At 36.8% G+C, this 26136-nt stretch overlaps 1 protein-coding gene across 5 annotated transcripts in view; it reads left to right on the top strand.

The window, feature by feature from the left end:
• STAU1 (staufen double-stranded RNA binding protein 1) overlaps positions 1–25067 on the top strand; it is a 37942-nt gene extending 12875 nt beyond the window's left edge. For 2 of the 5 annotated variants that reach the window (XM_067554270.1, XM_067554271.1), the window contains 14 exons: positions 2311–2587; positions 4640–4764; positions 7712–7868; positions 9019–9157; positions 9959–10124; positions 13644–13742; positions 15158–15388; positions 15972–16115; positions 17056–17202; positions 18441–18513; positions 19612–19931; positions 20706–20828; positions 22441–22526; positions 23202–25067. In XM_067554270.1, coding sequence (XP_067410371.1) covers positions 2395–2587; positions 4640–4764; positions 7712–7868; positions 9019–9157; positions 9959–10124; positions 13644–13742; positions 15158–15388; positions 15972–16115; positions 17056–17202; positions 18441–18513; positions 19612–19931; positions 20706–20828; positions 22441–22526; positions 23202–23289 — 2091 coding nt within the window. In that variant the 5' untranslated portion in view covers positions 2311–2394 and the 3' untranslated portion in view covers positions 23290–25067. Of the gene's footprint in view, positions 1–307; positions 329–2310; positions 2588–4639; positions 4765–7711; positions 7869–9018; positions 9158–9958; positions 10125–13643; positions 13743–15157; positions 15389–15971; positions 16116–17055; positions 17203–18440; positions 18514–19611; positions 19932–20705; positions 20829–22440; positions 22527–23201 lie in introns of those variants that run through there. The other 3 variants (XM_067554272.1, XM_067554273.1, XM_067554274.1) reach the window with 3 other exon arrangements.
• The last annotated feature ends 1069 nt before the right edge of the window (positions 25068–26136 follow it).

Genomic DNA, 26136 nt, shown 5'->3' with positions numbered 1-26136 from the left:
AAAATATATTCAGTAAATTCAGATAAAACTGAATGTTCCCACTTGAGTAGAAAATAAGTTTGAAGAAACCCAAAATCCTTATATTCAGATATGAAAAGAGGAAACTTCCAAATTGCCAGAGTAATTTTTACTAACATCAGGAAAGAAGTATATTTAAATAAGATGTTACCCTTAGTTGTCTAAACCTAATTCATTCATGATCAATTTAGATAAAAAAGAAACAGTGACTACCTTTGTTGAGCGTGTGGAATCAGACTCGAGTGTTTAAAGGGGACTTAATGGAGATACAACAAAAAGTTTAGAAATATGAAGAGGAGCGTCAAAATCAGTGAGTTTAGAAGACCAAAAACCCCTCATTGAGATCCATTTATCAAAAATGCCACCAAATACAAATATTGAAATGTTACATGACTTTCAGTCCGCTGCATTGCTAGTGGAAATGGAAGTCTGGAAAGTTTGCAAAATTATCACTTTGTATTCCGGAAGTTTCTTTCCTCAACTCTGTTTAAAACACAAACAAATCTGTGTTTGTATATTCATAAATGCAAATTCTCACTACAGGTAATAGGTGCTTGTATAAAACAAAGCCCTGAATATCCGGACTGTTCCTATAAAATCAGGACATCTGGTCACCCTAGTAGCACCTTCCCTGTCTACGCTGCTGTTTTTAGCCATGTAGTGTCCCACTTCCTCCCCGGTACAGGGAAACATTTCAGCAGTGGTGGAAGGCTCCAGCCAGCTCCCTGCTGCCAAAACCTCTCCCCGCTGCTTCTCCCCCACTAGAGTTGTTCTCTGATACGTTTACCTAAATGCATGCTGCAGTGTGAACGAAGCTTGCTTTTCATCGTGGCATGTACCTAGTAATACACTACACGTCCCCTCCAATGGTTTGCAATGTAGATGTACCCCTTGAGTCATCCCCCTTTCCCTTCTACATTTGGAAGTCTATTCACAGGCTCAGAATTGGAAACCTGCGGAACATGTCGATAGTTGTATGGATTCTGGATGAGCAATTTCACTTGTACTCTTCATCTTAAAGTTATAAGGCATAAACGTTTGTGAGCTAGCTAGTTTTTATAGCTGCAGTTGGGAAGTGTGTGTGTAAAATACATTAAACTTAGCAGTAAAAATTTACTTTGAAATAATAAATTGCTGGATGGCTGGTAAATGGATATTGGCAGCTGACTTTGGCAGATATGATAGTCTTCAAACTGACAGTTTGTTGGTGTGTAGTTAAGCTGAACTTTTTGAGCATGAATGTAATGTTGCATCCATGCAAAGCACAATGCTACCACTCACTTGTTAGTGGAGGAAAGCCCTATCATATAGTACTTCACAATTACTCATAAAGTTTGTCACTTGAAGGTTATGTCTAATTAAAATAGACAGTCCTTAAGAGAACTTTTAACGTTTGGCTAAAGAACCACAAAACTGAGCAGTACTATCCTAATGTATGAACTGTGAATTAGGCACCTTCTAATTCAATTATATATGTAGTTGGAATGTTACTTCTAACTTGTAAGGTGTGTCAAATCTTCCCCCTTCTACTTTTCTGGTAAAGTTACTTAGATGATTTCTGTTAGCTGCCATTTATTTTATGATTCTTCCCATAAACATTTGTGCATAATCTGTATTGCTTCATGTTTTTGCTGCTGGAAATAAACTACTCTGCAGAAGGCCTGCAGAGCCATGGCGTGTTAGCATTGAATAGTCAGCCACACAGAAAAGGTGAACAATACAGTGAAAGCCACAGTTTATATTCTGTCCAAATCAAATATATGGTTGTGATTGCATGTACTTGCTTTGAGCAACAGGTCTTTAAAAAGACCATATTACTGCTTATCTTTTTGAGTCATAGACTTTAATTCCAAATAGCAACAAAGTTGAAACATAATATAATTTTGAAAGTTGTTCTGATTTGTATACTAACAGCGACTCATCTTAGGTAACTGGATTTACTTTGTAAGTTGATTCAAAGATGATGTAGAAAAAAGATGGGCAGTTAAATCATCTTAAATGAGCAAGCATAAATGAAGCCACTGTACTTTTCTGTTTTGTAAACTGAAGCAATATGAAGCTTATTCACTTTGAAATATTTTGTTAAAATTGTCAGGATGCAGGAGAGCTTTTGTGTACAAAATGGGAACAATAGGGTGGTTGAACAATGTTTTAACTCCTTTTTAATAATAAATAAATGTAATAGATAATTTCCAGTTATAAACTTTTTATACAGACTGATGTTCCATTCATGTTTGTGAATTATTGGAACTTAAATATTTGGTGTATTCTTTTTTTCTTTACAACTTTTAGGTAGACCATTAGGCTCTGTCGCACTGAATTAACCTGCATTCAAAGCTGTCTACCTGCAGAAATTCACTTTGGTTGCAAGTGAACATGTCACAAGTTCAAATTCAAAATCCATCTGCTGCTCTTTCAGGAAGCCAAATATTGAATAAGAACCAATCTCTTTCACAGCCTTTGAGTATTCCTTCGACCACTAGTTCTCTGCCCTCTGAAAATGCAGGTAGACCTTTTCAAAACTCTGCTTTACCCTCTGCATCTGTTACGTCCACCAGTGCAGCTGCAGGTAAGCATGTAATGAATGTTTATATTTCTTAGCCTTATTCTGTGGTCTGACACAGCCGGTTGCTGACATATAGGAACTGTTTTACAAACATTACTCTAAAAACTGTATTTGCTACCTACTTTGCCTTGCCATGTTTTATCCCTGTTTTAAGACTTATCAGTGAAATTGTTTTAAGCAGATCTAAAAATAGCTTTCAAAAGTTTTGAGAGAATGAATTAAAAAATGTCTATATAAAATTATAATAAACTAGATGATTTTGTGGAAGAAATTGACAGCAATATTTTAATAATTCAGTGTTCTTTACAGCAGTTTTTTTTTACTGTAAGTACAATATTTCAAACTGAATGCATGTCTTTAATTCACATTTGACAGCAGGAGGATTGTGTGTGAGTAAATTTCTTGCCATCATTTTAGCAATGCTATTTATTTCCAGATCAAGAAAAGAGTGGTAGCATATGTCTACAAGTAGCAATGCAAATCCCCTTGGTATCTGACTACATTACTTTATTGTTAATAAACCAGTTAATGAGGGTAGAATCATAGAAATGTAGGACTGGAAGGGACCTCGAGAGGTCATCTAGTCTAACCCCCTGTACTGAGGCACGACCAACTATACCTTAGACCATCCCTGACAGGTGCTTAAGAACAGGTTAAACAAAGACCTCCCAGGATGAGGATTTTACACCCTCCCTTGGAAGACTATTCCACTGTTTAACTATCCTTATATTTAGAAAGGTTTTTTCCTAATATCTAACCTAAATCTCCCTTGCTGCAGATTAAGCACATTGCCACTTGTCCTACTTTCAGTGGACATGGAAAACAATTGATTGCCATCTTCTTTATAACAACCCTTAACATATTTGAAAACTGTTCTCAGATCCCCCCTCAGTCTTCCTTTCTCAAGACTGAGCATACCCAATTTTTCAACCTTTCCTCATAGTCTGGGTTTTCTAAACCTTTGTCCACCTCCTTCCTAAAATGTGGCACCCAAAATTGGACACAGTCTTCTGGCTGGGGCCTCACCAGTGCCAAGTAGTGGGAAAATTACCTCCTGTGTCTTACATTCAACACTCCTGTTAATACACCCCAAGATATTAGCCTTTTTTGCAACTGCATCACACTTAACTCATTCAATTTGTGATCCACTGTAACACCCTAATCCTTTTCAGCAGTGCTACTGCATAGCCAATTATTCCCCATTTTGTAATTGTGTGTTTGATTTTTTTTCTTCCTAAATGGAGTACTTTGCACTTGGATAATGAATAACATAATGATCAGACTTTTTCAAATTGGGTGAGATACTTAACAAGGGTTTTCCTGGGAAAGGGGGAACTGACCAGAAATAGAAAGAATGAGGTGGCTAGGAAACTAAATTAAATGCAAGGTTTAAAAAACAAAACAAAAACCCTGTCCTAATTTGGTTTAAATACGTAGCAATAAGTAGGTTAATATTAATGTAAAGTGTGCATGGAGGAAAAATGAATCAATATGAATCAGAGTAATGGGAAAACAGATTCCCAAAGGAAGAAACAGAAAAGCCCAAAAGTAAGAATTGACCCTTCTGAAATTGTCAAAACAAATGAACATGTTGCATAGTTGAAGAAAACCTAATGTACATTTTATGTCAGACTTGAGGCCACATCTTCCTAAACTTCAAACCAGACCAACATGTATCTGGGTAGACATCTGAAAACAAATTGCTGTTTGATCCTTCCTCTTAGTTGTTGTCACAGTTATGGCATTTGCTGTTGGATCTTAAAGTTAATTCATGCTTTCCATTCCACACACCACCCTTAGAGATTCCCAAATCCCCTTGATCTTCATTGGTTTGGGACATGGCTAGAGATCTTTATCCCCGCAAATAATGCTCATGTAGTAAAATAGCATGTTCCTCCCCCGGACCAGCATGGACTGCAAGCTGTTATCAGTACTTCTGTAAAGACACAGAGAATTAATTGTTAAATCTTTTTGGTAACTTTTTAAATTCTGGGAGATCAGTAGTCTTAATTAAGATCTATTAATTTGTGATTTTTTTTTTGCTTTCTCATTCAGCTCCTTCTAACATGGCAAACCCCAAAGAGAAAACCCCAATGTGTCTTGTGAATGAGTTAGCCCGTTTCAACAAGATTCAGCCTGAGTATAAGCTTTTGAGCGAGCAAGGTCCAGCTCACTCTAAGGTAAATATTGTTCATATCACCTATGCATTTATATTGACAAGGAACTTTTGTGAGTGGAAAGGCAAAATGTATTGCTCCTGTGCAAAGTAATTTACAGTAGTAGAGTTATGTATGTATGAGTAGTTTAATGGGACACTGAAAACAATTTAAATCCCTAAGTCATTTCCAACTGCAGTCCAGCTTTTTTAGTACAACCCTATTGCTGTGCTGAAACGTATTGAGTTGAGCAGAGGATGTTACCCCATGGGTTAAAACTTCTCTGATGCTAATTAATTATTTTTAAAGCTGCTTATTGTAGTTCTCACATGAGATGTGTAACATTGTTTGAGACTTACCCATAACTTACTTTTTCATTTGTGGTCATGGCCTTAACATTACAGTGTTTAATGGAGTATTCATTAGCAATCAGTTTCTATTATAATACCCAACTTTGAAGAGTTACATATATGCCTTTTGTGCTGAAATTTCCCATGCTCTCCCTGCTTGACAGTTATTTTACTTTAAAATTTGAGGTAAATTTCATCGGCTGGCTGAGCTGTAGGAGGGTGAAAATGCTTTTCCCACTCAACCGCCCCTCCTCAAAAATCTATACAGTACCTTCAGATGCAGTAAAAATGGCTGAAATTTGCCATCTCCCTTCCCTCCGCCCCTTTTGGAAAAGTAGTCCTTAATGAGAACTCTAGGGCATTTGTTTGTGGTATGGGAATAGTAAGTTAAGAGAAAAATCACTTCTGGGGATACTCATTTGGCTACTTACAATTTTAGAAGTATAAACAGTCCCTTACCTCTTGCACGTAACTGCACATTTTCATTGACCAGATTGTGCAGGTAGTAGAAGTGCTGCTGCTGCTGGAAAAACTTGGATCGGAGAGAAATGTCTGAATTGAATCTTTGCAAAGCTTTCCAAAAATTCAGAATTGGAGAGAATCATGGGGGTCTCCAGAATTTTTGCTGCATTCTGCTAAGTGTCAGTATTCATTTAAAGTAGTGTATTTCCAAAGCTTGCTTTCTGCATATCACTTCACCTTTATCACAAGCAATGCAGTGCATTAGGAGTACTCTAACAGCTTTTAAAAGTCTATTCTCAAACATTAAACAGTCTGAAATAATGCCTAAAGGCACTTAGTGTTCAGATTTGCTTTTTTGGATGGCTCTCCTGCATCTCACTTATTTCCTACTGCCCTGTTTTAGCTGACAGAGAAGTGCAATTTACTAGAATCCTGCTTTCTGGATGGTTGAGAGCAAAATTTTAATACATTTTACTTAACTTCAAACACACAATAAAGTGGTACCACATAGGCCGTTAATCCACTTTGAAATAGATTACTTTAGTATTAAAGTCTTCAGTGCCTTATGGATTTAGTGGGGCTGGTGGTTTACAAAAATTACATTGCATGTATGTTCTATGCCATAATATTCTACTGAAATTTTGGCAGGTTGTAGCAAATGCTTCGTTTCTTGAGTGTTTGCTTAGGAGTGAATATTTTAAAAACTTATTAAAGTTGATTTTGTTCTAAGATAAACAAAATCCCATTAATTTTTCTCTGGTGTCTTAAACCAAAGATTCCATTTGCAAAGCAGGAAAGACTTACATTTTTAGAAATTGAGTGTTAGGGAATACCATTCAAGGCATATACTCATTTGCATTGTCATTCTGATCAAAATTAAACTTGCTTAACCTGCTATGGATCTGATTCACTTGTAAAAATTAGACTAATAGAGCTGTCCTTACCCCACTGTACTTAGTGAAGTACTGCAAAGTTTCTGAAGTTGTTACACCTGCATAAAATAACTGTTTTATCACCATATAGGTCTGAAAAACTGCACCTATGCATCTGATGAAGTAGTTTCTGCCCATGAAAGCTTATGCCCAAATAAATTTGTTAGTCTTTAAGGTGCCACAGAACTCTTGTTGTGCATCTGTGACAACGTAAGAACTGTTATTCCTTAGTACCTTTAAATATCTTTGTTCCGACATCTGAAAAATGTAACCCAAAGCCAAAGTTTAAAGTAACAAGTGAATGACTTATGCCAGAGGTTCCCAAACTTTAATTGCATACCGCTTTTCAGATCTACCAGCTGCCTGCATATCCCTACCTTTCTCATCACTGAAACTTTGTGTGTTCTTAACACTACCTGTCTTTAGCTATCGGTCCATATTTCACTGTTATGTACAGATGTAGTTATAGTGCAGTGTATGCAACTGAACTCCCCTCCGATTAAGATCTGAGTTCAGTTAGACTGAACAGTTGCTGGGCAACTAAACCCGCGCTGTACGGTGATTGGAGGTGAGGGCTCTGTATGTCAGCGTCTGTTTATCAGTTTTCTCATTGGTACCTCTTAAAGTAAATTAACTACTGTATTGTATATAACAAATTCCCACAGAATTTTAAATCTTCATCTGAGTAGCCTATTATGAAAATGCAATAAATAAAATAATAAATATCCAACATTATGTAATTTCTCCTGTGTATCCCCCAGAAATGTCTCCCATACCACAGTTTGTGAACCCCTGATTTATGCAATATAAAAATGTAATTCTACATAAGCAGCCTGCATTTTGAGACAATATAGGAGAATCATATTGGTATTATAAACATTCAAATCATGCGATAAATTCCTCACAGTAACAGCTCCCTGTGTAGCCATTACCTGCCTACATACGTCTGTCCATATCCTTTAATGCAGACTCCCCAAATGTCTTGCAGTGAAGCTGTATGGTTAGTGCCATTATAACAGTTTTTGTTAATCCCTGCATTCAGTAGCCAGGGAAACCAAAAGTGTAACTTCAGCTCCAGTGTTGCTAAGGCTTTATTTAAGTTGTACTTAGTAACAAATAACCTTTCTGGTTGTAGCAGAAAGCATATTAAACACATAAGAGGTCCTAAAAAACAATGTGAAATAGGAATGTCAGTTATAATAAAGAACTTGCACTTCTTGTTTGTAGGTGTTTACAGTGCAGCTGACTCTTGGGGACCAGCACTGGGAAGCTGAAGGAACTAGTATTAAAAAAGCTCAACATGCAGCAGCTGCCAAAGCTTTGGAAGGGACAAAATTTCCTAAACCTACAGCTCGCCCATCTCGTAGTGAAGGAAAGAATCCAGGTATTTGCCAGGACAGACTCTTTAAAAATGTGTATAGGATACCCGCATCTGAACTTGGTATGTATAAGTTGCTTAAGATTGTACTAACTTGGTGATCTTGAAGTGACATTCTGTACAATCAGTGGCAACTATTAAAATATGTGAGATCTTCATTTAAATGTAAAGATGACCTGTATGCAATGTGGAAATGTTAAAGCGCCTCGGACCACCAGAGAATGTTTTAAAGTGTATATTGTTCCCTACACCTAGACATATACTGTAGTAAGTTCAAAGAAACTTCAGTATAACTTCTACTGTTGTTTGGATTTTACCATCTAACACTTCATTTAGAGTATCCTTGTAAAGATCTACTTGCCCCTGGATATAATTTTTTAACAGGAATAATTTAATTATGGTGAAGGTAGATAGTAAGACTTTGCTTGGATGGGTAAATATCTTTGGCAGTTCTGAAAGTTCTGTTTCTACTGACATTTTAAAAGTAAAACACCTTATGAAGCCTCAAAAAATCAGGCTGTTGGGTACATTTGAAGGATTTTATGCAGACTTCCAAATATAATCAAAATACATGCATAAAATTGGTAGTTACTCAATCATCGTGCACCCATAGACTAGCAAAATCTGGAAAGGCATAGTCAGAACCCAGTTTAAAAAAAAATAGGCCTACTTAAACGGATTTAAACCTTGTTCTTTCAATAAGCGTCCCTTAGAAACTTTAGCTTCTTGTTCTATGTCTCTCTTATCCATGAAGGTGGCATTCCAGGAGGTTGGTGAACTTGGAGCACTGATGGCAGAGCTTCCTTACAGTATATTCCATAGGGACCAAGGTTCATTACCTTTAGATCCCAAATTCATCCCCCAAAGTAGTTTTAGAGTTTCACCTGAAGTAGTCAGTTCACTTACTTGTGTTCTTTCCAAAACTTCATACATCCCTAGAAGAAAGGAGGCTTCATTCCCTTTACGTTTGGTGAGCGTTGCCCTTTTTATACGTTTCCACTCATATTCATGTTCAGAAATTCACTAATTATTGTGATGACGTGGGCACTAAGAATCTAGTCCCACTCTGTCCTGCTTTGAGGCAGCATAGCAGTTTACCTGATTTTACTCTGCCTTGACACTTTGACATCTATATCCTGTATTTCTATTTATCTAGATAGTGTAACCCCCACAGTGGAGCTAAATGCTCTTTGCATGAAGTTGGGAAAGAAACCTATGTACAAACCTATTGACCCTTACACAGGGATGAGATCCACCTACAACTATAATATGAGAGGTGGTGCTTATCCTCCACGGTATGTACTATAATTTTTCAGTTTTGTAATCAATCCCATACTTGTTTCCTTCCTTTTTATGCGTGCATTGCTGATGCTACCTTTTGAATAATCTCTCTAAAAATAAAATGTGCCTCAAAAGGACACTCAACTTTAGCCAGTATATTATTTGGGAATCAATTCTACCCCCCAAGTACCTCTGCAAATTGGTTTTTACAATCACATTTTCCTCTTTAAATTTTTCTATTTACTGTGTGGGGAAAAAAATCAAACAAAGGGGGGAAATTATGTGAACAGTGAAATTATGTGTTTGAGAACATATTCACTATTGTTTCACTAAATAAACAAACTGAAAATTTTTTCTCCAAGTTATAATCTTAGGTTTGAGGGGAAAAATAGGCAAAACCTTTTTAGACATATTTTATTCTGAAGTTGACTGTATGCCTTTAAGTATTGACTTTGGTCTAAAATACTTAATTGAGTATAAAAATCCATTGTTCCTTGCTTACTAATTTGTCAAGCATATAAAAACTTAATTTACTATGCTATCATTCTCTGTGCTTCTAATGTATTAGAAATGTGTTTTTTCCCTTGACAATGATCAGTTGTGCCCCATGTAGATACCATAAGTGTTTTAAAAGTCCTACACTAAAGTAATTCAGAGTTTAACAGTTAATGTATTCAAAATTGGTTCCCCATCGGAGTTTATTATTGAGCTTTAGTTTCCGAGAGACTCATAAATGCATAATTTTTAACCCTAAATGTTTACTTTGTAGTTTACCAGAAGTTTTCAAACAGGCAAACTTGCCTTTCTAATTTTAGGTACTTTTACCCATTTCCTGTTGGACCCTTACTTTATCAAGTTGAGCTCTCTATTGGAGGACAGCAGTTTCATGGGAAAGGAAGAACAAGACAGGCTGCTAAGCATGATGCAGCTGCTAAAGCACTGAAAATTCTGCAAAATGAGCCCCTGCCTGAGAAACCAGAGGTAGGAATTTACCTGAATGTTTCTGAAGTGTGAATTGAGGTGCCTTAAAAATTGAAATGCAGTTTTAAATATTCCTTGCTAGTTTAAAAAGAAACAGCACTTTTTGGAAGACTTAATTTTAAGGTCTTAACACATGCTAGTGTCCAGTGGAACCACTTTATAGAACAAATAGAATTACATCTACACAAGCAGGGCAGGGCCATATTATTCATTAGGCACAATAGGCACAGTGCCTAGGGCCTACGAAAAAAAATTTATATATAATTTTTTTACTTTTATTTAAAAAACGATTTATTAATAGCTTAAACTCAAACTAGTTATTTCGGTCGGGGGGCCTACGAAGGCAAGTGTGCCTACGGCCTACGAAGGTCTTAAAACGGCCCTGAAGTAGGGCTTCCCTATATAAGGTCCTATTTATTGCTTTATGCTGTCATAATTCCTGTAGCATTGTCACCAATAGACTAATCCCTGATGTATCATAGGCAGCAGGAACAGCTAAACTATTAATATTTTATCAAGTGATGACAGTGTCCTTGGTGCTGTCCAAATCTATGAAGAGGGATCTTTCTCCCAAGTAACTTGCACTTAGTTCAGACACCTCTAGTACATAGTCAGGATGAGTTTGACACTATGTAGAATTTTGCCAGGAATGTGGAAAAACTGCAGAAGTTTGAAGAAGTTTAGAAGAGTGGGAGGCTGTTGGAGGATTAAGGAGTTGGATGGAAGATGCATGAAGAGGTGCAAGTGTGTTGCTGGGGGTGTGTTTCTGAGTATGCCTTGGGGGAAATTATCTGTTTTAAATGTTTAAGCTTATATGTATGTATTAAGTACCCAGAGCAACAATATATGCTTAATGTATATATTTTTAAAAGAATAGATTATGTGCAGAGCTTCAAAGGTGAGGAAAAAATGATTGAACTCAATTTGGATGATGGAGACTCCAAAGCAGTTTGAACTGAGTTACATAACTAGAGATGAGAGATTTTTTTTTTAGCTATGTTTTCTGTATGGACTGGAGGCAAGAAATTAGGGGTCACAGTGAATTAACTTGCAGTATTGAAGACCACAGATGACAAGGTGTTGGTTAGGTTTTTAGTACTAGAGTTAGAGAAATTATCTTCAAATGTCTGCCTTAATATATAGCAAACACTAATAAGGCAGAATTGTTTCTAAACATTTTTCATTAAATACATATGAAGAATATAAAAAAAAACCAGTTGACATTTCATGAATGACGTAGTGAAAAAATTAATCATTTGGACACATCTAGATTACAAACCATAACGTAGCTGTTATCAATTAAATAAGCTCTGGGGTATTTCTTGGTTTGCCTTCCCTTGTGCAGTTAAAAATAGGAGAAAAGTTACTCCAATAAAGAGAAATCTGGTCGTCTTAACAAGAAAAACTTTGTAAAGTTCCAAATTATGAGCAGGGAAGGCTTGAATGCATCCGAAACTAGAGGAAATGAAGGAAGATTATTTTGAAGTGATTAAAACTATTATGCTAATTGTTATTTTGAAACTAAAATGGGAAATCACTGAATCACCATCAGTAGAGGTGGCAATAGTGAACTAGCTATAACACTGACAGGGCTTGAATTGGACCGCACTGCACTGTTGTAGGGGCATGGTTTAAGACCTGAAATGGTCTTTCTATGTCCTTTCCTTCTGGTTCTGTCTCACTCATTTTCAGCCTACCATGGTGTATCTAAAATCAGAAAAGTGTTAGAACTTAATGTAAAATCCTTTTGACTCCTCCTATCAATCTTAAATGCCAATTGTCTTAACTGCATCTTCTCTTGGGATGCACTCCAAGAGATGAACCTTCTCGTACTAGTATTAGTATTGCCTTAACAGCTGTCATATGCTACCGCATACAGAGTATGTACCTCAGTTCTATACCAGTGGTGCCATCATGCGGCCCAGTCTTTGCGAATACAAAGAGTACTTACCCGCATGCCTCTGTGTAGTTTGGACTTTGAAGGTTGGAAGCAGACGTGATATACACAGTACTGAGAAGACAAAAATTTTTGATGTTTTTATTGAGAAGCATGTTGAGATTTACAAATTCCTCTGGTGTGTTGGTAACTCAAACACTAAGTATTGTTAGTGTGTAAGAGAGAGAAAGTAAAACTTACAGAAAACAAGTGAAAATGGCAAGTCTATTTTATTGTTTACTCATATTTCATTCAGTTTGGGGTTGGGAGGTAGGACCATAAATGGTAAGTAGTAAATTAGATTTCTAAATGCTTAATGTCTTAATCGAAGATGTGGTAATTCAAGTAAGGAAACTTTTTTTAAAATATAACTATTTTTAACCTGATAAGGCCTCTTCAGGGTATATTTATTTTCCAGTTAAAAAAAAATTAACCCATATTTCCATATGGTGTTATTGACTGACGTGATTTGTAAATTAACACTATTCCTCTGCACCAAATGGTCCCTTCCACATCAGTGCCTGACAGCTCGAGTTTCTCAGTCATTATTACTCTGCCTATCAAATTCACCCTTGTATCTTGTGCAGAACATCAATGCTGTAAGGCCATATCAAACTTTTGAAATCAGTACCTAGTGATGTGCTCAACATAGCATCACCCTCCTAATGGAAGGTGCATGATCTTAGACTTAATCATTTGATTTCTAGGCATTTTGCAAGTGATGCATTGTAACCACTTCTTATGGTTCTCCCGTTAGTAATATCTGCAGAGCGTATGATTAAACAGAAGCACATTGAGAACACATGACTATCCCAGAAACTAATTAATCATCACTCATGACTAAAGATAAGATTATGTCATGGAAGTCACAGATTCCATGACTTCCAGAGACCTCTGTGACATTTTCTGCTTCAACCCTGGGGTTGTGGGGCTGGAACTGTCAGCCAGTGGGGCGCCTGCAACTCTCTGCTGTCAGCCCCAGAGCTCCCAGCTGCTGTGAGCGGCAGAGAGACCTGGAGTTCCCAGCTGCCATGGGAACCTTCCACACACCGCTCCCAGTAGGCTTGGGCTCTCATCCCCCCAGTCAGCCCTATTTTGTCAGTTACTTTTACTAAAAATAACCTTGACAAAATCTTAACCTTACTCATGACAATCCCATACTTGGAATTCAAATTTCTCCTGCCTTTCTCTCACCTGATGCTTTCATACAAATGTCAAATCAGCTTATGAAACTACTGTGTCTCACAAGTGTACTTCAGTTTGGAAACCAGTTCATTTAACACTTGAGTTTGTCTTAGCACTTCCAAAAATAGATTTGAAGCCTATTGGCCTTCGTGGTATATTTCTTTCCTTCCTTCAGCAAGCACCTGTGCAAATGTGAAGTCTTATCAGCCTTTTACGTAAAACATGTTTTCCATTAAACAACGTTCTTAAGTTTGTGTCTACACTGTGTGTTGCATTGTACATTCTCATGAAAAGTAACAGTAAAGGTTAGACAATTTAAAGATTTATGGGTTCCATAAACTGGTTTGCTAACAATTCAATTAGTGGGATCTTTATTTAAATGATTATGCTTCTTTTAGGTTAATGGAAAAGAACCAGATGATGAAAATCTCAATAAATCTGAAATAAGCCAAGTGTTTGAGATTGCACTTAAAAGGAACTTGCCTGTGAATTTTGAGGTATGTTTATTTTACAAACTGTAGCGTTATTCTTTGTTAGAATATTAATTGAGGGTACTAAGATAAAATTACTTAGTGATGCTGTTTTAGACACAAATACAACTGACCTTTAAAGCTTCATGTTAGTTGTGAATATGCTTTTATCTTAATGAGTTTCCAACTGAACATCACAGAGCTATATAATTTAAAAAACAAATTATGCCACCCTAGAATTGGCACACTGCAAATTATATCATATGTGAGCTGTTCTGTTGTTGTATAGGTCTTGTATCATGCTTTTTGAAAATGAATCCTGAAAGGATCTTGCACTAAACCTTTTTTTTAAAAAAAATAATCACATCGATAGCTAGAATAATAAAAGCAGAGTTAAGGGAAAGAGTTTAACTTGCCTTTTAAAGGGACACTTTCTAAAAGCATTGGCTTATTTGTGCACTTGATGTAAACGGCAGACAAGGTGCGGAATTCCACGAACAGGTTCCATTTTGCATATTACCCTAATTTTCAAGAATCATCGTGGGTTTCCTGTTACTGAAAACTGCCCTCCTGCCTTCCAGAACCTTTGGCCTCATATGCATAAACTGTTCTCTTCTTATTATCTTGGTTAACTCCTTGACCCCCTCTCACCCAACAAATGAATACCTGCCATAGGAACATCTTGTTGCACTAAAACTAATTTAACATGTTGCTGTGATGTGCAGAAGACATAGTGACTCTTCACACAAACACCTGAGTTCTTACAAGATAAAATACAATTGTATATCACTGAATTGCTTTTAATCTGTTTTATGAAACTGTAGATTAATGACAAATTTAAGTTACATTTTCAATCTTCTGCTTGTCATACGAGTTAAATTTTTTCTTTATTTTTGAGCTCTTTACTGTCAGTCAATATATGGGCATTTGGTGCCTTTAAAGTTGAGTAGACAGAATAAGTCTGTTCAAAGTTCTAGTAAATTGTAGGCAATGGTACCTCATGTTTTTGCAATATGCACTGTTTCTGAACTAAAATCACAGTAGAGAATTCCTTTGTCTGTACTTATCAAATTATTGTAATATGAACCATTTAATGGGGTGATGTGAGTTGGGTGGAAATGTACACCCAAAAAGAGGAATGCTCATGTTGTCTATTGAAAGATAAAACAGTAAATTAAATATGATATGAATGTCGTCTGTAGCATGTGAAGTCTACTTGGCTTACTTAACAAACTTTTCTAAATATAAATATTTTAGCACATTCTGAATGGGTGGGTGATATCCATTATACTTAGTGATGGTGCATTTAAACAGCCAATACCTGATTGGTTCGGGAATGCTATCATGTGAGTGTTCCCCATTTGAGAGTTTTTGAGAGTGAAGTTTGCTATAACCAGTGTGCCCTACCATTTTTAATAAGTGTTTATCACGCTTTCACTCAGTTTTTCCCTCTGAAACAGGTGACCAAGGAAAGTGGTCCTCCGCATATGAAGAGTTTTGTAACCAAGGTGTTCGTTGGAGAATTTATGGGTGAAGGTGAAGGAAAGAGCAAGAAGATCTCAAAGAAAAATGCTGCAATAGCAGTCCTAGAGGAACTGAAAAAACTGCCACCCCTTCCTATGGTTGAGAAAATGAAGCCAAGAATCAAAAAGAAAACAAAATCGATAGTGAAGGTAAAATGAATACTTTATGGTGGACTCAGATTTAACTATTGTAAAATGTCATAGGGTGAGGAACATTCTCAAGCTGATTATAAATAGCCTTTTCAAAGCTGAACCAAAACCACCAGTCCTGTGCTGCGACTGAAATGTTTGTTAACCTGCATCCACTGTTAATGGAGCTGTGGCCCCAGTGTTGCACGAATGAGGAATTATGTTAGCTTTGAGAGCAATGAGAAAACACATGGAAGATTGTTTACCCTATAAATTAGTAGTCTTTTAAGGGCATTGCAGTTTGTGGATTAGTTTTAGTGGTGCCACCTTCATGAGAGACTGCACTCTCAGCACTAGTCTCCTAACATTCAAAATAAGCTGAACTTGTGACTCTTGCTGGTGGTAGTTTATCGAAGAACTAAGTTGGCTACTTCTGTTTGGCTATTGGTATTGCTCTTTGTAGTGTTTCATAAAGCAGGTTTTGGTATTTTAGAGAATCTAAAGCCTAGAGTTGAATGAATGAATTGGCACACTACATTTGGGATTACTGTACTCAAATATTCACAAGTGTCAGCTTATTTCTTCAACATTATTTCCACCTTAGCTGCAAACAAGCCCAGAATATGGCCAAGGAATGAATCCCATTAGCAGACTTGCTCAGATACAGCAGGCCAAAAAAGAGAAGGAGCCAGAGTACATGCTCATCACAGAACGTGGTCTTCCAAGGCGCAGGGAGTTTGTTATGCAGGTTTGTATATTGATTTCAGATCTCTAGTTGCCTGGCTTTGATTTTTTTTTTTTTTTTTTTTAGCTTAGGGTTACCAGACTTTACAACAATATAGTTAGCAGGATTTCACCCTTCATTCCACTGAACTCATTAGGAAATATTTCCTGTGACTCCATTTGAGCAGGATAAGAACTCAAGAAAGCAAATCTCTCATCTTGAGTCCTGTTAAAAAGCTGGATAGGATGCTGGAAGACTATCTCATACCCACATCATGCTCTAATTTTTCTTAGAAAAAATAAAATTAATATGAACAGCAAAGTGCTGCTGTATGTGATAGTAGTAACTCCATATACCTAAAATGTGGGGTTCATTGAAATGTAGATCTGAGAATCCCTTGGCTTTTTCACTAGCTTCCTTCTCCCATTAAAAGTGTGGTGGTCCAAAATCTCACTCTGTGTTGCAAATTCCAGTAATTTGGTAGCATTTGTGGTAGTAGGTATTCTGATTGTGGTTGATTAACTACCATCCCTTGGTACTTAAAGTGCTTAAATGCTTTCCAGCCTTCTGTCTTTTATGCTGAGCAAGGCAGAAAACTACCACTATGCAAAAAGATGTGAATTCTTACTGCACTTGCATTGCACCAAGAAATCTGCATAATTCTAAGCCAATTACTTTACCTTGGTGACTTGTTGAATATAAATTTCCTGGCTTGACAGCATTTAAGCCAGTGCCAAAGTGAGATCATGAAATACAGCTGATTATTCCAGTTGTATGTGGATTTATGTTGTGGAGCTCTTCATTAATGATATCAAAAGGCGAACTTGGTTAGGACAGTAAATCTGTTCAGCTGCTTCTGTGACCACTCAGACCATATTTGAGACAAATGGATCACTAATGAGCATACATTGATTTTACTTTTATAAGGATTTATTTGCTTTTTCTTTGTCCCTGTTTCTTCCAGGTGAAAGTTGGCATGCATACAGCTGAAGGAATGGGTACGAACAAGAAAGTGGCTAAACGCAATGCAGCTGAAAACATGCTGGAGCTCTTAGGTTTCAAAGTCCCCCAACCGCAACCCCCAAAGCCAGCACTAAAGACAGAAGAGAAGGTAGCACATTTTAAACTACCACCACTCAGTATTTTAGCAAACACTGAGTGAAATAATGATTGGCAGAGGTGCAGGGGGCAAGAATATATCAAGTTCATACTTCCCACCTCCGCACACCTGACTGGAGGCAGCAGTAATCTGGCTACGGTGCATAAAGGGAAAGGGGTGCCAGACAGTACTGGCTGTTGGTATCAAGCCCCCTGTGAGTTTCTGAACAAGGGTATAATCATAGGCCTACGTACCAGCTACTGGGTATGGAGTAGTGTTGTGGCACATATAATACAGGTCTCTCTGCCTCTTGAAAGTACTATATATGCACCTGATTTATGCAAGCATAATGTTGCCAGACGACTGTTTCTTCACAGAATGGATCGGAGCATGTGATATCTAAGATCATTGGTCTGAGGACCCAGGCTTCAGCAAGCTTATATCAGACCTCATGATAACATTATTTTTATGTAGCTTAATAGTAGATACTGTTGAGTACTTAACACAATTGAGCAGTTTTTTCCTTGGATTGATACCTTAGAAGTTTGACTTCTTCCCCTACTGGCTTAGCATACTTTACAATGAGGCTTGAAATTAACAGGATATTATTTTTCTCCCTTTGTGCACCCCAGTGTTACCTATGTCATTACTGCTTTAGGAACAGTGATAACCAGTTAAATGAACATTAGTTATACTTCAGTAAACTGTTTTAATGTAGGTCCTACACAAACAATTTTGTCATTTGATTTCTTGGGCAGGAGTGGTGAACCCTTCCTAGATTTGTAGACAGGGTCAAATCTTGACTTAATTTGAATCCATGAATTAATGGATAGTTGAACAAATCCTTTGTTTATGATTTTGATACTATAATTAATAACATTTCCTTTTGAGAAGGCATAGTAATCACAGGCAGCTCTTACGGCTGTGCAGGCAGCTTTAAAGATTCAGGCTAAGCTTTATTATCTTCAGCCTAGTTTCACTTTAGCCCACTCAATTTAACAGTACCAGTCAAGAGTATCCAGTTCTGAGCTACAATGCTTTTCAGTAGCACTTACTCTTAGATTAAATGTAGTTTTGCCTACCTAGTGTATATGAATCACTTAATTTGTTTATTCTTGCATGACTACATAAAGATTAAGTTCTGGGTTTGCAAATGGAATCTTTTTCTAAAGTTTTTGTGACACTTTATCTAGCTGAAGCACTTAACTTGAAATCTTTAAGGAAAAGTTATTGGTGTTTGGGTTTTTTAGACACCAGTAAAGAAACCAGGTGATGGAAGAAAAGTAACCTTCTTTGAACCAGGCTCGGAAGAAACTTCAGCTAGTAAGTGAAATTACTGAAACTAATTTGGCCCTTTATTTTATTATGCGTGTATGTTCATAAGACATGCTTCTTTCTTAATTTGATTGCTGCACTTAGCTTGTTGTAGGGTATGGAGTACCAGATGAGCTTTCTTTAAGGAGCTGTCTTATTGCAAAGTGGTTCTGGTTATGGTAGTGATGTCTCAGATGTCTGAGCATGAATTTTAGTGTGAATTAGTCCTTAAAGTTTATTAATAGATGGGCTTAATTCTGCCGAGTTATACCATCTTCCACCTATGTGTTCTGACTTTGTCACCCTTTCCCTCATCCGTTTCTAACCTGTAAAGATTTAGTTCTGCCCTACCTACCTTATCTAGTCTACCATGATGCTGACCCCTGCCTTTGATCCGCCACTGTACCCACCCTTTCTCATCTTCCTCAAACACACCTCCTCACATTCTCCGATACTCCTTATGAGCCTCTGTCAGAGGATAGAACTGCAAAAAGTCACTCCCTTATCCTCTTTCAATTCTCTTCTTAAATCTAACTTCTGCCATCATGCCTACAAATAACTGTTGGTTGACAATGGTAAGGCACGTGATGAGCTGTGATTTCTGCTTATTGTATGGTATGCTTGCTTACTAATTTACATCTTCCTCCTCATGTTCTTCTCAACTTGCTGTGTCTTGTTATAACCTAGACTTTAAGCTGTCTTGCTCAAGGATTCTCTTTACCACCTGTATAGTGCATAGCACATGCAGTCCTGGTCATTGTGTGGTCCCCCTGTGCTGCTACTGTGATTCAAATAACAAAAGAGACCCTGATGTCAAAGGCCACCTGGAGTGTGGCTGCAGCAATGCACGATATCTGCAATCTTAGTTCCACTGGAGAGGCTGTGGTCAGGGCACTTGGGGATAAAGGGCAGAAACAACCATTGCATTGAATAATTCATTCAAAACAGCATTGCAAATACTACCTGAGGTGCAGTTGCACCCTTCTGAACCAGTGGAGGTGAATCAAGCCCAGTAAATGTGTTGGGTTTCAAAAGTAGCCACAAACCTTGACAGGGCTCCTTTATAAATGGCTAGAATCTATTTAATGTGTACCTATGTCTCGTCAGGTAATAAAGATGATGAGTTTAGGATGCCTTATCTCAGCCATCAGCAGTTGCCTGCTGGAATTCTTCCCATGGTCCCAGAGGTTGCACAAGCTGTAGGAGCCAATCAAGGACACCACACCAAAGAGTTCAACAGGGCAGCCCCAAATCCTGCCAAGGCTACAGTAACAGCCATGATTGCTAGAGAGCTATTATATGGTGGTACATCTCCTACTGCTGAGACCATTTTGAAGAATAACAACTCATCAGGCCACGTACCCCATGGACCACTCACTAGGCCCTCTGAACAGTTGGACTATCTTTCCAGTGTTCAGGGAATCCAGGTAAATGTTCAATCTCAGGTATATCTGGAAAAATATTATATGGAATTTGTCATACTAGACTAGATCATTGTTTTATAAAGTTCTCTGTGCCAGTTGCTTCTGATTCTGAGACTACTTAAATTGCCCTCATCTTCCTCTCAATATTTCTCTTCAGCAGGAAAACCTATTGAATTTTAGAGCTTTAGTATATGAAATATCCATTTCTTGGATGCATGGTCTACCTCAATTCAGTGCTACAATGAAGTCTGTTTAAAAAATGGGATTAAGTTCCATTCTGTAAAGTGTTTCCTTAATGTGGAAATATACAGTGACCAAATTTCGACTGGCTGATCCAAATTTAAGTTTCTGAAAAAGCCTAGGTACTTTGACATTTGCTGCAAGACTTAAATTATTCATCTTGCATATTCCCTTTAATCAGAATTTACATTTCAATTACTGCATTGCATTAATACACTAAAGAATTTCATAGATAAAAATTATATTATGAAGAATTCAAAATGGCAAATATCCAATGGTCAGAATAAAGAGAGCAACAATAAATAACTTTTATATACAGTACCTTTCATTCAGAGCTCTTATACTTGTTCAAGAACTATTACAGGTTTGAAATTAGGTTTCAGAATAAATGATTTTACTAACTTTTATAAGCAACATTGTACAAGTAGACTGAACATATTTTCGTGGTGAGGACAGATACTGCATAGTGAGTGGAATGCATTTGCTCTTTGCACAGTTCATTGAGAATAACTGAAGAATTTTTCTTTTTTCCCTCAGGTGGAATACAAAGACTTTCCAAAAAATAACAAGAACGAGTTTGTTTCTCTTATAAACTGTTCCTCTCAGCCACCACTAATCAGCCATGGAATTGGAAAGGATGTAGAATCTTGCCATGATATGGTATGATGACCATTACTGACATACTATCTTCTTTGGTCTGCATTGAGAAAGGGGTGCAGTTGATCATCCAAGACGTCATTTCACAGTCAAATATCTATGCTGTGTAATTGTCTGGTTAATTTTTGTCTGACATGTTGTAAGCCTCAAAAGCACTTAAATTGATTTACCCTACACTGATATATTTCAGACATAGAATTGACCTTTAAAATGCTAAATACGTGCTTTCCATTTTGGCCTATAAAAATGTATTTGCTCTCTTATCTTGCTGTGATTAGTTAGCTACATGATCACTTAGAAAAGAAAATGTATAAAATGAACTTTCAGAACATAAATAAATACCTGTTGATATTTTCTCATTGGGAACTTAATATGCCTTATCTGATTCTTTAATGTTTCTTCATACTAGACCTCCTGCTAGGAAATAAACCAAGATGGAAGCAATGTCATTCACCATTAGATAGCACAAGACATTCTCAAATCTATTAAGTTTTACAAGGAGATCTTTAACAATGATTTTGAACAGTGTTTCTTTACAAAAGGATGACTCTCCTAGACTGTAAACTTTGAGGGAGAGACCTGGAAAATGCTTATGTTGTTGGTAACATGCATCTAGTCTATTACAAATTGAAAAAGTTTGTCATTCCTGTGCTGTTCAGTGGTGAATTGTGTTCTAACCTGCAGCTTTTTAACTCATAAATATAATTAAAATATATTTTTGTGTATGATTTAATCTTTATACTTGGAATCTCTGTAGTGATTTTAAAATCTTTTAAATTTTGCTGGATTTCTTTTTAACCTAATTTGTCTTCACTTTCAAGTTTTCATAGATATCTGCCCATCCTGTTCAAAGAATTTATGTAAAATTAGGCATGCAAACAGATGTAACAGGAAAAACTAAATTTGGGGAAGAAACTTGGAGACCACCAGCCTTATGAAATAATTTTACTGCCTTTTGCACGTGTTCATATATTTATCTTTAATTTATGCATATGACATAACTAACCTTTAAGGTTAATATTGAACCAAAAATATTTGTTTAAAAAAGAAAATAGTTCAAGCTTGATCCCAATTTACTGTAAAATCTTTTCAGGTCAGCCCGTAAGATGACCTGTTTGTCACACAGTGACAAAATACCCATAGTCTAGTAAATAATAGTCACACTGGACCTATATTTGTATCGGTTTTTTCATCCAAATATAATTTAGTGATTCACCGTTCCTGCAAAGCATTTTCTGATTCTGTTCATTTTAACTGCCTATACCTGGTCTCAATATGGTTAGAAATAAATAATTGGTATTTAATGACACCAGTGGCAGGGCAGTGGGGTGGTGGTCATGCTTGGGCACTGTCGGATCCATTGTCCCCTCCCCTAAAAAAAAAATGCAGTAGGAAATCCAAAGCCACAGCATCCTACTCTGCACAGTGCTACAGGATGCTCTTGACTGCTGAAACCTTCATCATACGTCAGTCCTAACTACACTGGAGAAAAAAATGAGACTTGGCTTGGCTTTACGTTGTTTGATGCACAGTTTCAAGTTGGCCGTTAGTCTTGTTTTCCCCAAATGAACGAAAAGAAATGACACAAACACTAAATGTTGTCTCTTTTCTTTAGGCTGCACTGAATATTTTAAAGTTGCTGTCTGAGTTGGACCAACAAAGTACAGAGATGACACGAACAGGAAATGGACCAATGTCTGTGTGAGTGAAAGCAATTAATTCTGGCCAATATTTTTCCCTTGTGGTAAAGTAAAAGCAGCTGTGACCTGTAGTGCTTTTAAGGGGGAGCGGCTTTGACCAGGAGAGTTAAAATATCAAGCTATACCGTCTTGGTAAGGGTGTAAGAGCAAGTTTTATGACTAAGCTTGTACATTTTCATGACAGGCTAAACAAAAGTTATTGGGCTCAATACAGGGGTAAGTAGGTGAAATGTAATAGCCTGAGATATACAGGAGGTCTAACTAGATCATATGATCGTCTCTTCTGACCTTATGCTCCATGAATTTGACTCTTACCCGGTAGCTTTAACAAATGTTTAGTTCCTTTTTTCAGGAAGTCTTCTGAATACATAACCATAAACAATATCCAGTTTAGCCAGCTTATGGTCATCTAAACCATTTTGGGAGCATATATGAACTCCCTTTGCTGATAAGAGTAACGTCCTTCTGCAAGAAGTTTGAACTAATTAAATTGTAGAACTGGCAGCACACTTCCTATCAGTTCATAAAAGCGCTTATGGGAGCCTGCTGATTCATTTGAATTATTTTTGTCATTTGAATATAAAATCCTTTGTCTATGTTGAGGCCAGAGAGTTAATGTTAGTGGAAATAGTGTTACAGTATAATCCTTTGAGTAACATGTAGTTTTCATTTCTAGATGTGTGAAACAAGAAATGGAAAGCGACCCTCTCCTCAAACCGGCTAACTCAAACACTTTGGGACAAACACTGGACAGCACTGCCTAAAAAGGCTTTTGACTGGATCCAAACCTGAAAGCACCAGAGAAAATCAAATGCTTCCTATTAATGTAACCTAACTGTTTTAGAGTGCTACAGTCTTTCCAACCTACTGTAGTATCTAAATCATAACCGTTGCTTTTTCTTCAAAGTGATAAATTTTTAGTTTCATTATATTGTTTTGATTGAAATGATACTATAAATTTTTCATTTAAAAGTTTCTTAATTGTATCTAGAACAATAGCACAGTTTAGAAACTTTGTCTTCTGAGACTGATGTTATCTGTGAACTAACTTGAGAAGATCATATCCATATATGTAGTTATTTTGTTTTTACTGAAATAGCCAAGTTTCATTGGAAACGAATTGTGTGCCCTCCATTTAAAAAAATAAAATAAAAAAAAAGTCCACAACTTTGGCAAACCTAGCTTAATTCTCCATTGGTTGTATGAATTAAACATTTTAGGAATTTTAAACTTTGTTTGATCATTTTGATTAATTTCTAGTTTTCTTGATGGGGATGGGAGAACTTGAATGCAACAGGAGTTTAAATAATCTCTAACCTATGTTTTAAAGATTGTGTGTGTGTGTGTGTGTGTGTGTGTGTGTGTGTGTGTGTGTGTATATATATATATATATATATAGTGGCACACAACTCACTACATTACAGGATATGATCTCATTGTAGTGCATATAAAACTGCAGATTGATTTTCCTTGAGTGCTTTATACTGTTTAATTACATCTCCATGTAGGGCTGAAAAAAATGACCTATGTTTATATATAAACTGTGTTGCTTTCGATGTTGTGTTATTGCGCACAGAACTGTGCGCAATAAGGTTTTTGCATTTGGTCCAGGTAAAGCACGATAGCCTTGCAAGTTAAGTCCTGCTTCAGTTCATTGTTTACGCTGGAATTTTTTCTCCCCATGGAATGTAAGTAAAACGTAGTGTTTGTCACCAATAAATGGTCATACTGAAAATGTTTTGGTTAATTTATTCTTGTATGCCATTAGGGGGGCTCCTTTTGTATAGAATTTGTAATGCTTGTGATCTAGTACAGGCTGTAATGTAAAACCATGAAGTAACTGTACAATGGGTGATCAATAACCTATAAATAACTACATTTTAGTACTGTGGAGGTTGTGACAAACTGGCTAGGTAAAGGAAATTCAAAAGTAATATGGGTAAACTTTCTGTCTTTGGTGCCACAATGTCTTAGCTTAAATAAATTAATGGGAGCCTTACAAAATTATGATCTTTGAAAAGCAACATGGCACAGCAGGTTGGAATGATATCAATACTTAGATCTCTACTTTTAAGTTTTCTTGCTTGCTTGTAATTTGTGTCATAATCTTAGCTTTGCATATAGTAATTTTTTGGGGGTGCTATTTAAACCCAAAACCTTCCCTCTAGCAGCAAGAATTGGCACCATAGACTGACACAACAGAGTGTAACATTTGGATGTGAACTACCTTAAATGTGTATTTAACTGGTAACCTGTAGCAGCTCTTCCTAAATATCTACTTGCAGTATGTGAAGTAAATGTCCTTCTGAAAAGCAGTTACTGCACATGCTGTTTATTCAAAACTAAATGTCTCGGCCATATTAAAACGTACTTTGTTCACATTATTAAGCAATTGGGCCATACTAACTGCTTACCAAATTTTATTAAATCAAAGTTGTTTTTGATCATTATAAGCGCAAAAAGCATTGTAAAGTTTTTTTACATTTGTAGAACTAAAATGCTGTAAATTTAAAAATTAAAAAAAAAAAACTTGCTAGGCTGAGACTCTGTATTGCAAATTCTTCCAACTTAGAAATTCTCTGGCAAGTCATTTATAATGGAAAACCTTAATGACAGTGGTGCAAGTGGTCACCATAAGTCTATATTCTGCAGTTGGTTAACTCTTTTTTTTTTCTAGGCTGGACAGGAGAGCATATAGTTCTGGCTATCTTGGCTTGTGTAGCTGTTGAGGTATTACGGTGTACCACGTGAACTTTTAACAGAACTGCATAAAAATATCAAACTTCTGTACAATCAAATACTTAATCCATTCCTGAAGGCACTAACACCATAGGTGTATGTGGTGCATTAGACCCAGATAAGGTCCCTGGCCCAGGAGTCAAAGCCAGATAACGTATGATATCAAACCATTGGAGGAGGTGAGTGATAGGTGGGGCTGAGAATGCTCAGAGAGAGAGCATTTTTTTCCACATCGAGTTGTTGTCACTTGAGCTGCTTTGTTACATTATTTCTTGGATTTTATGTTCTATCTAGTCTACTCTTAAAGCAGGATAGGATAGGACAAGTATATAATAATAATAACAACCAACTCTTTTATATAGCACTTTTCATTAGTAGATCTCAAAGTGCTTCACCAAGAAGGCCAGTATCATTAACACCATTTTACAGATGGGGAAACTGAGGCATGTGGCAGTGAAGTGACTTGCCCAACATCACCCAGCAGGCTAGTAGCAGATCCGGGAATAGAAAGAACCCAGGTTTTCTGAGCCACTATCCAGTATCCACTAGGCAATGGTGGATTTTCTCTATGCTAAAGTCCTATTGCTTTGATCCTCTTAATGTGCATGCATGTGACTAAAATATACAGTATACATCACTTGCCAAACTCCTCCCATTGACGTCAAAATTCCACTGTAAGTCTATAATTCTGGTAAGTCTTATTTTTGCTAATGAGCATCACATAATCAGACTGCAAGATTTATAGTTCTAAAAACACTTCTTTGCATCAGACTCCTGGCTTTAATGGGTTTTAGTAATTTTTTTCTAGAGTGGAAGATTTTGATGAACTGTCTTACATGTCCAGGAGCCTTTTCTGCTCTTATTAATATAAA

Source organism: Emydura macquarii, unplaced genomic scaffold, assembly GCF_026122565.2.
Source record: "Emydura macquarii macquarii isolate MOO-44397 ecotype Brisbane River unplaced genomic scaffold, CSIRO-AGI_Emac_v2 contig_1483, whole genome shotgun sequence".
Lineage (NCBI taxonomy): Eukaryota > Metazoa > Chordata > Testudines > Chelidae > Emydura > Emydura macquarii.
Note: the sequence above shows the minus strand (reverse complement) of the source record. Positions and strands in the feature narration are given on the sequence as shown.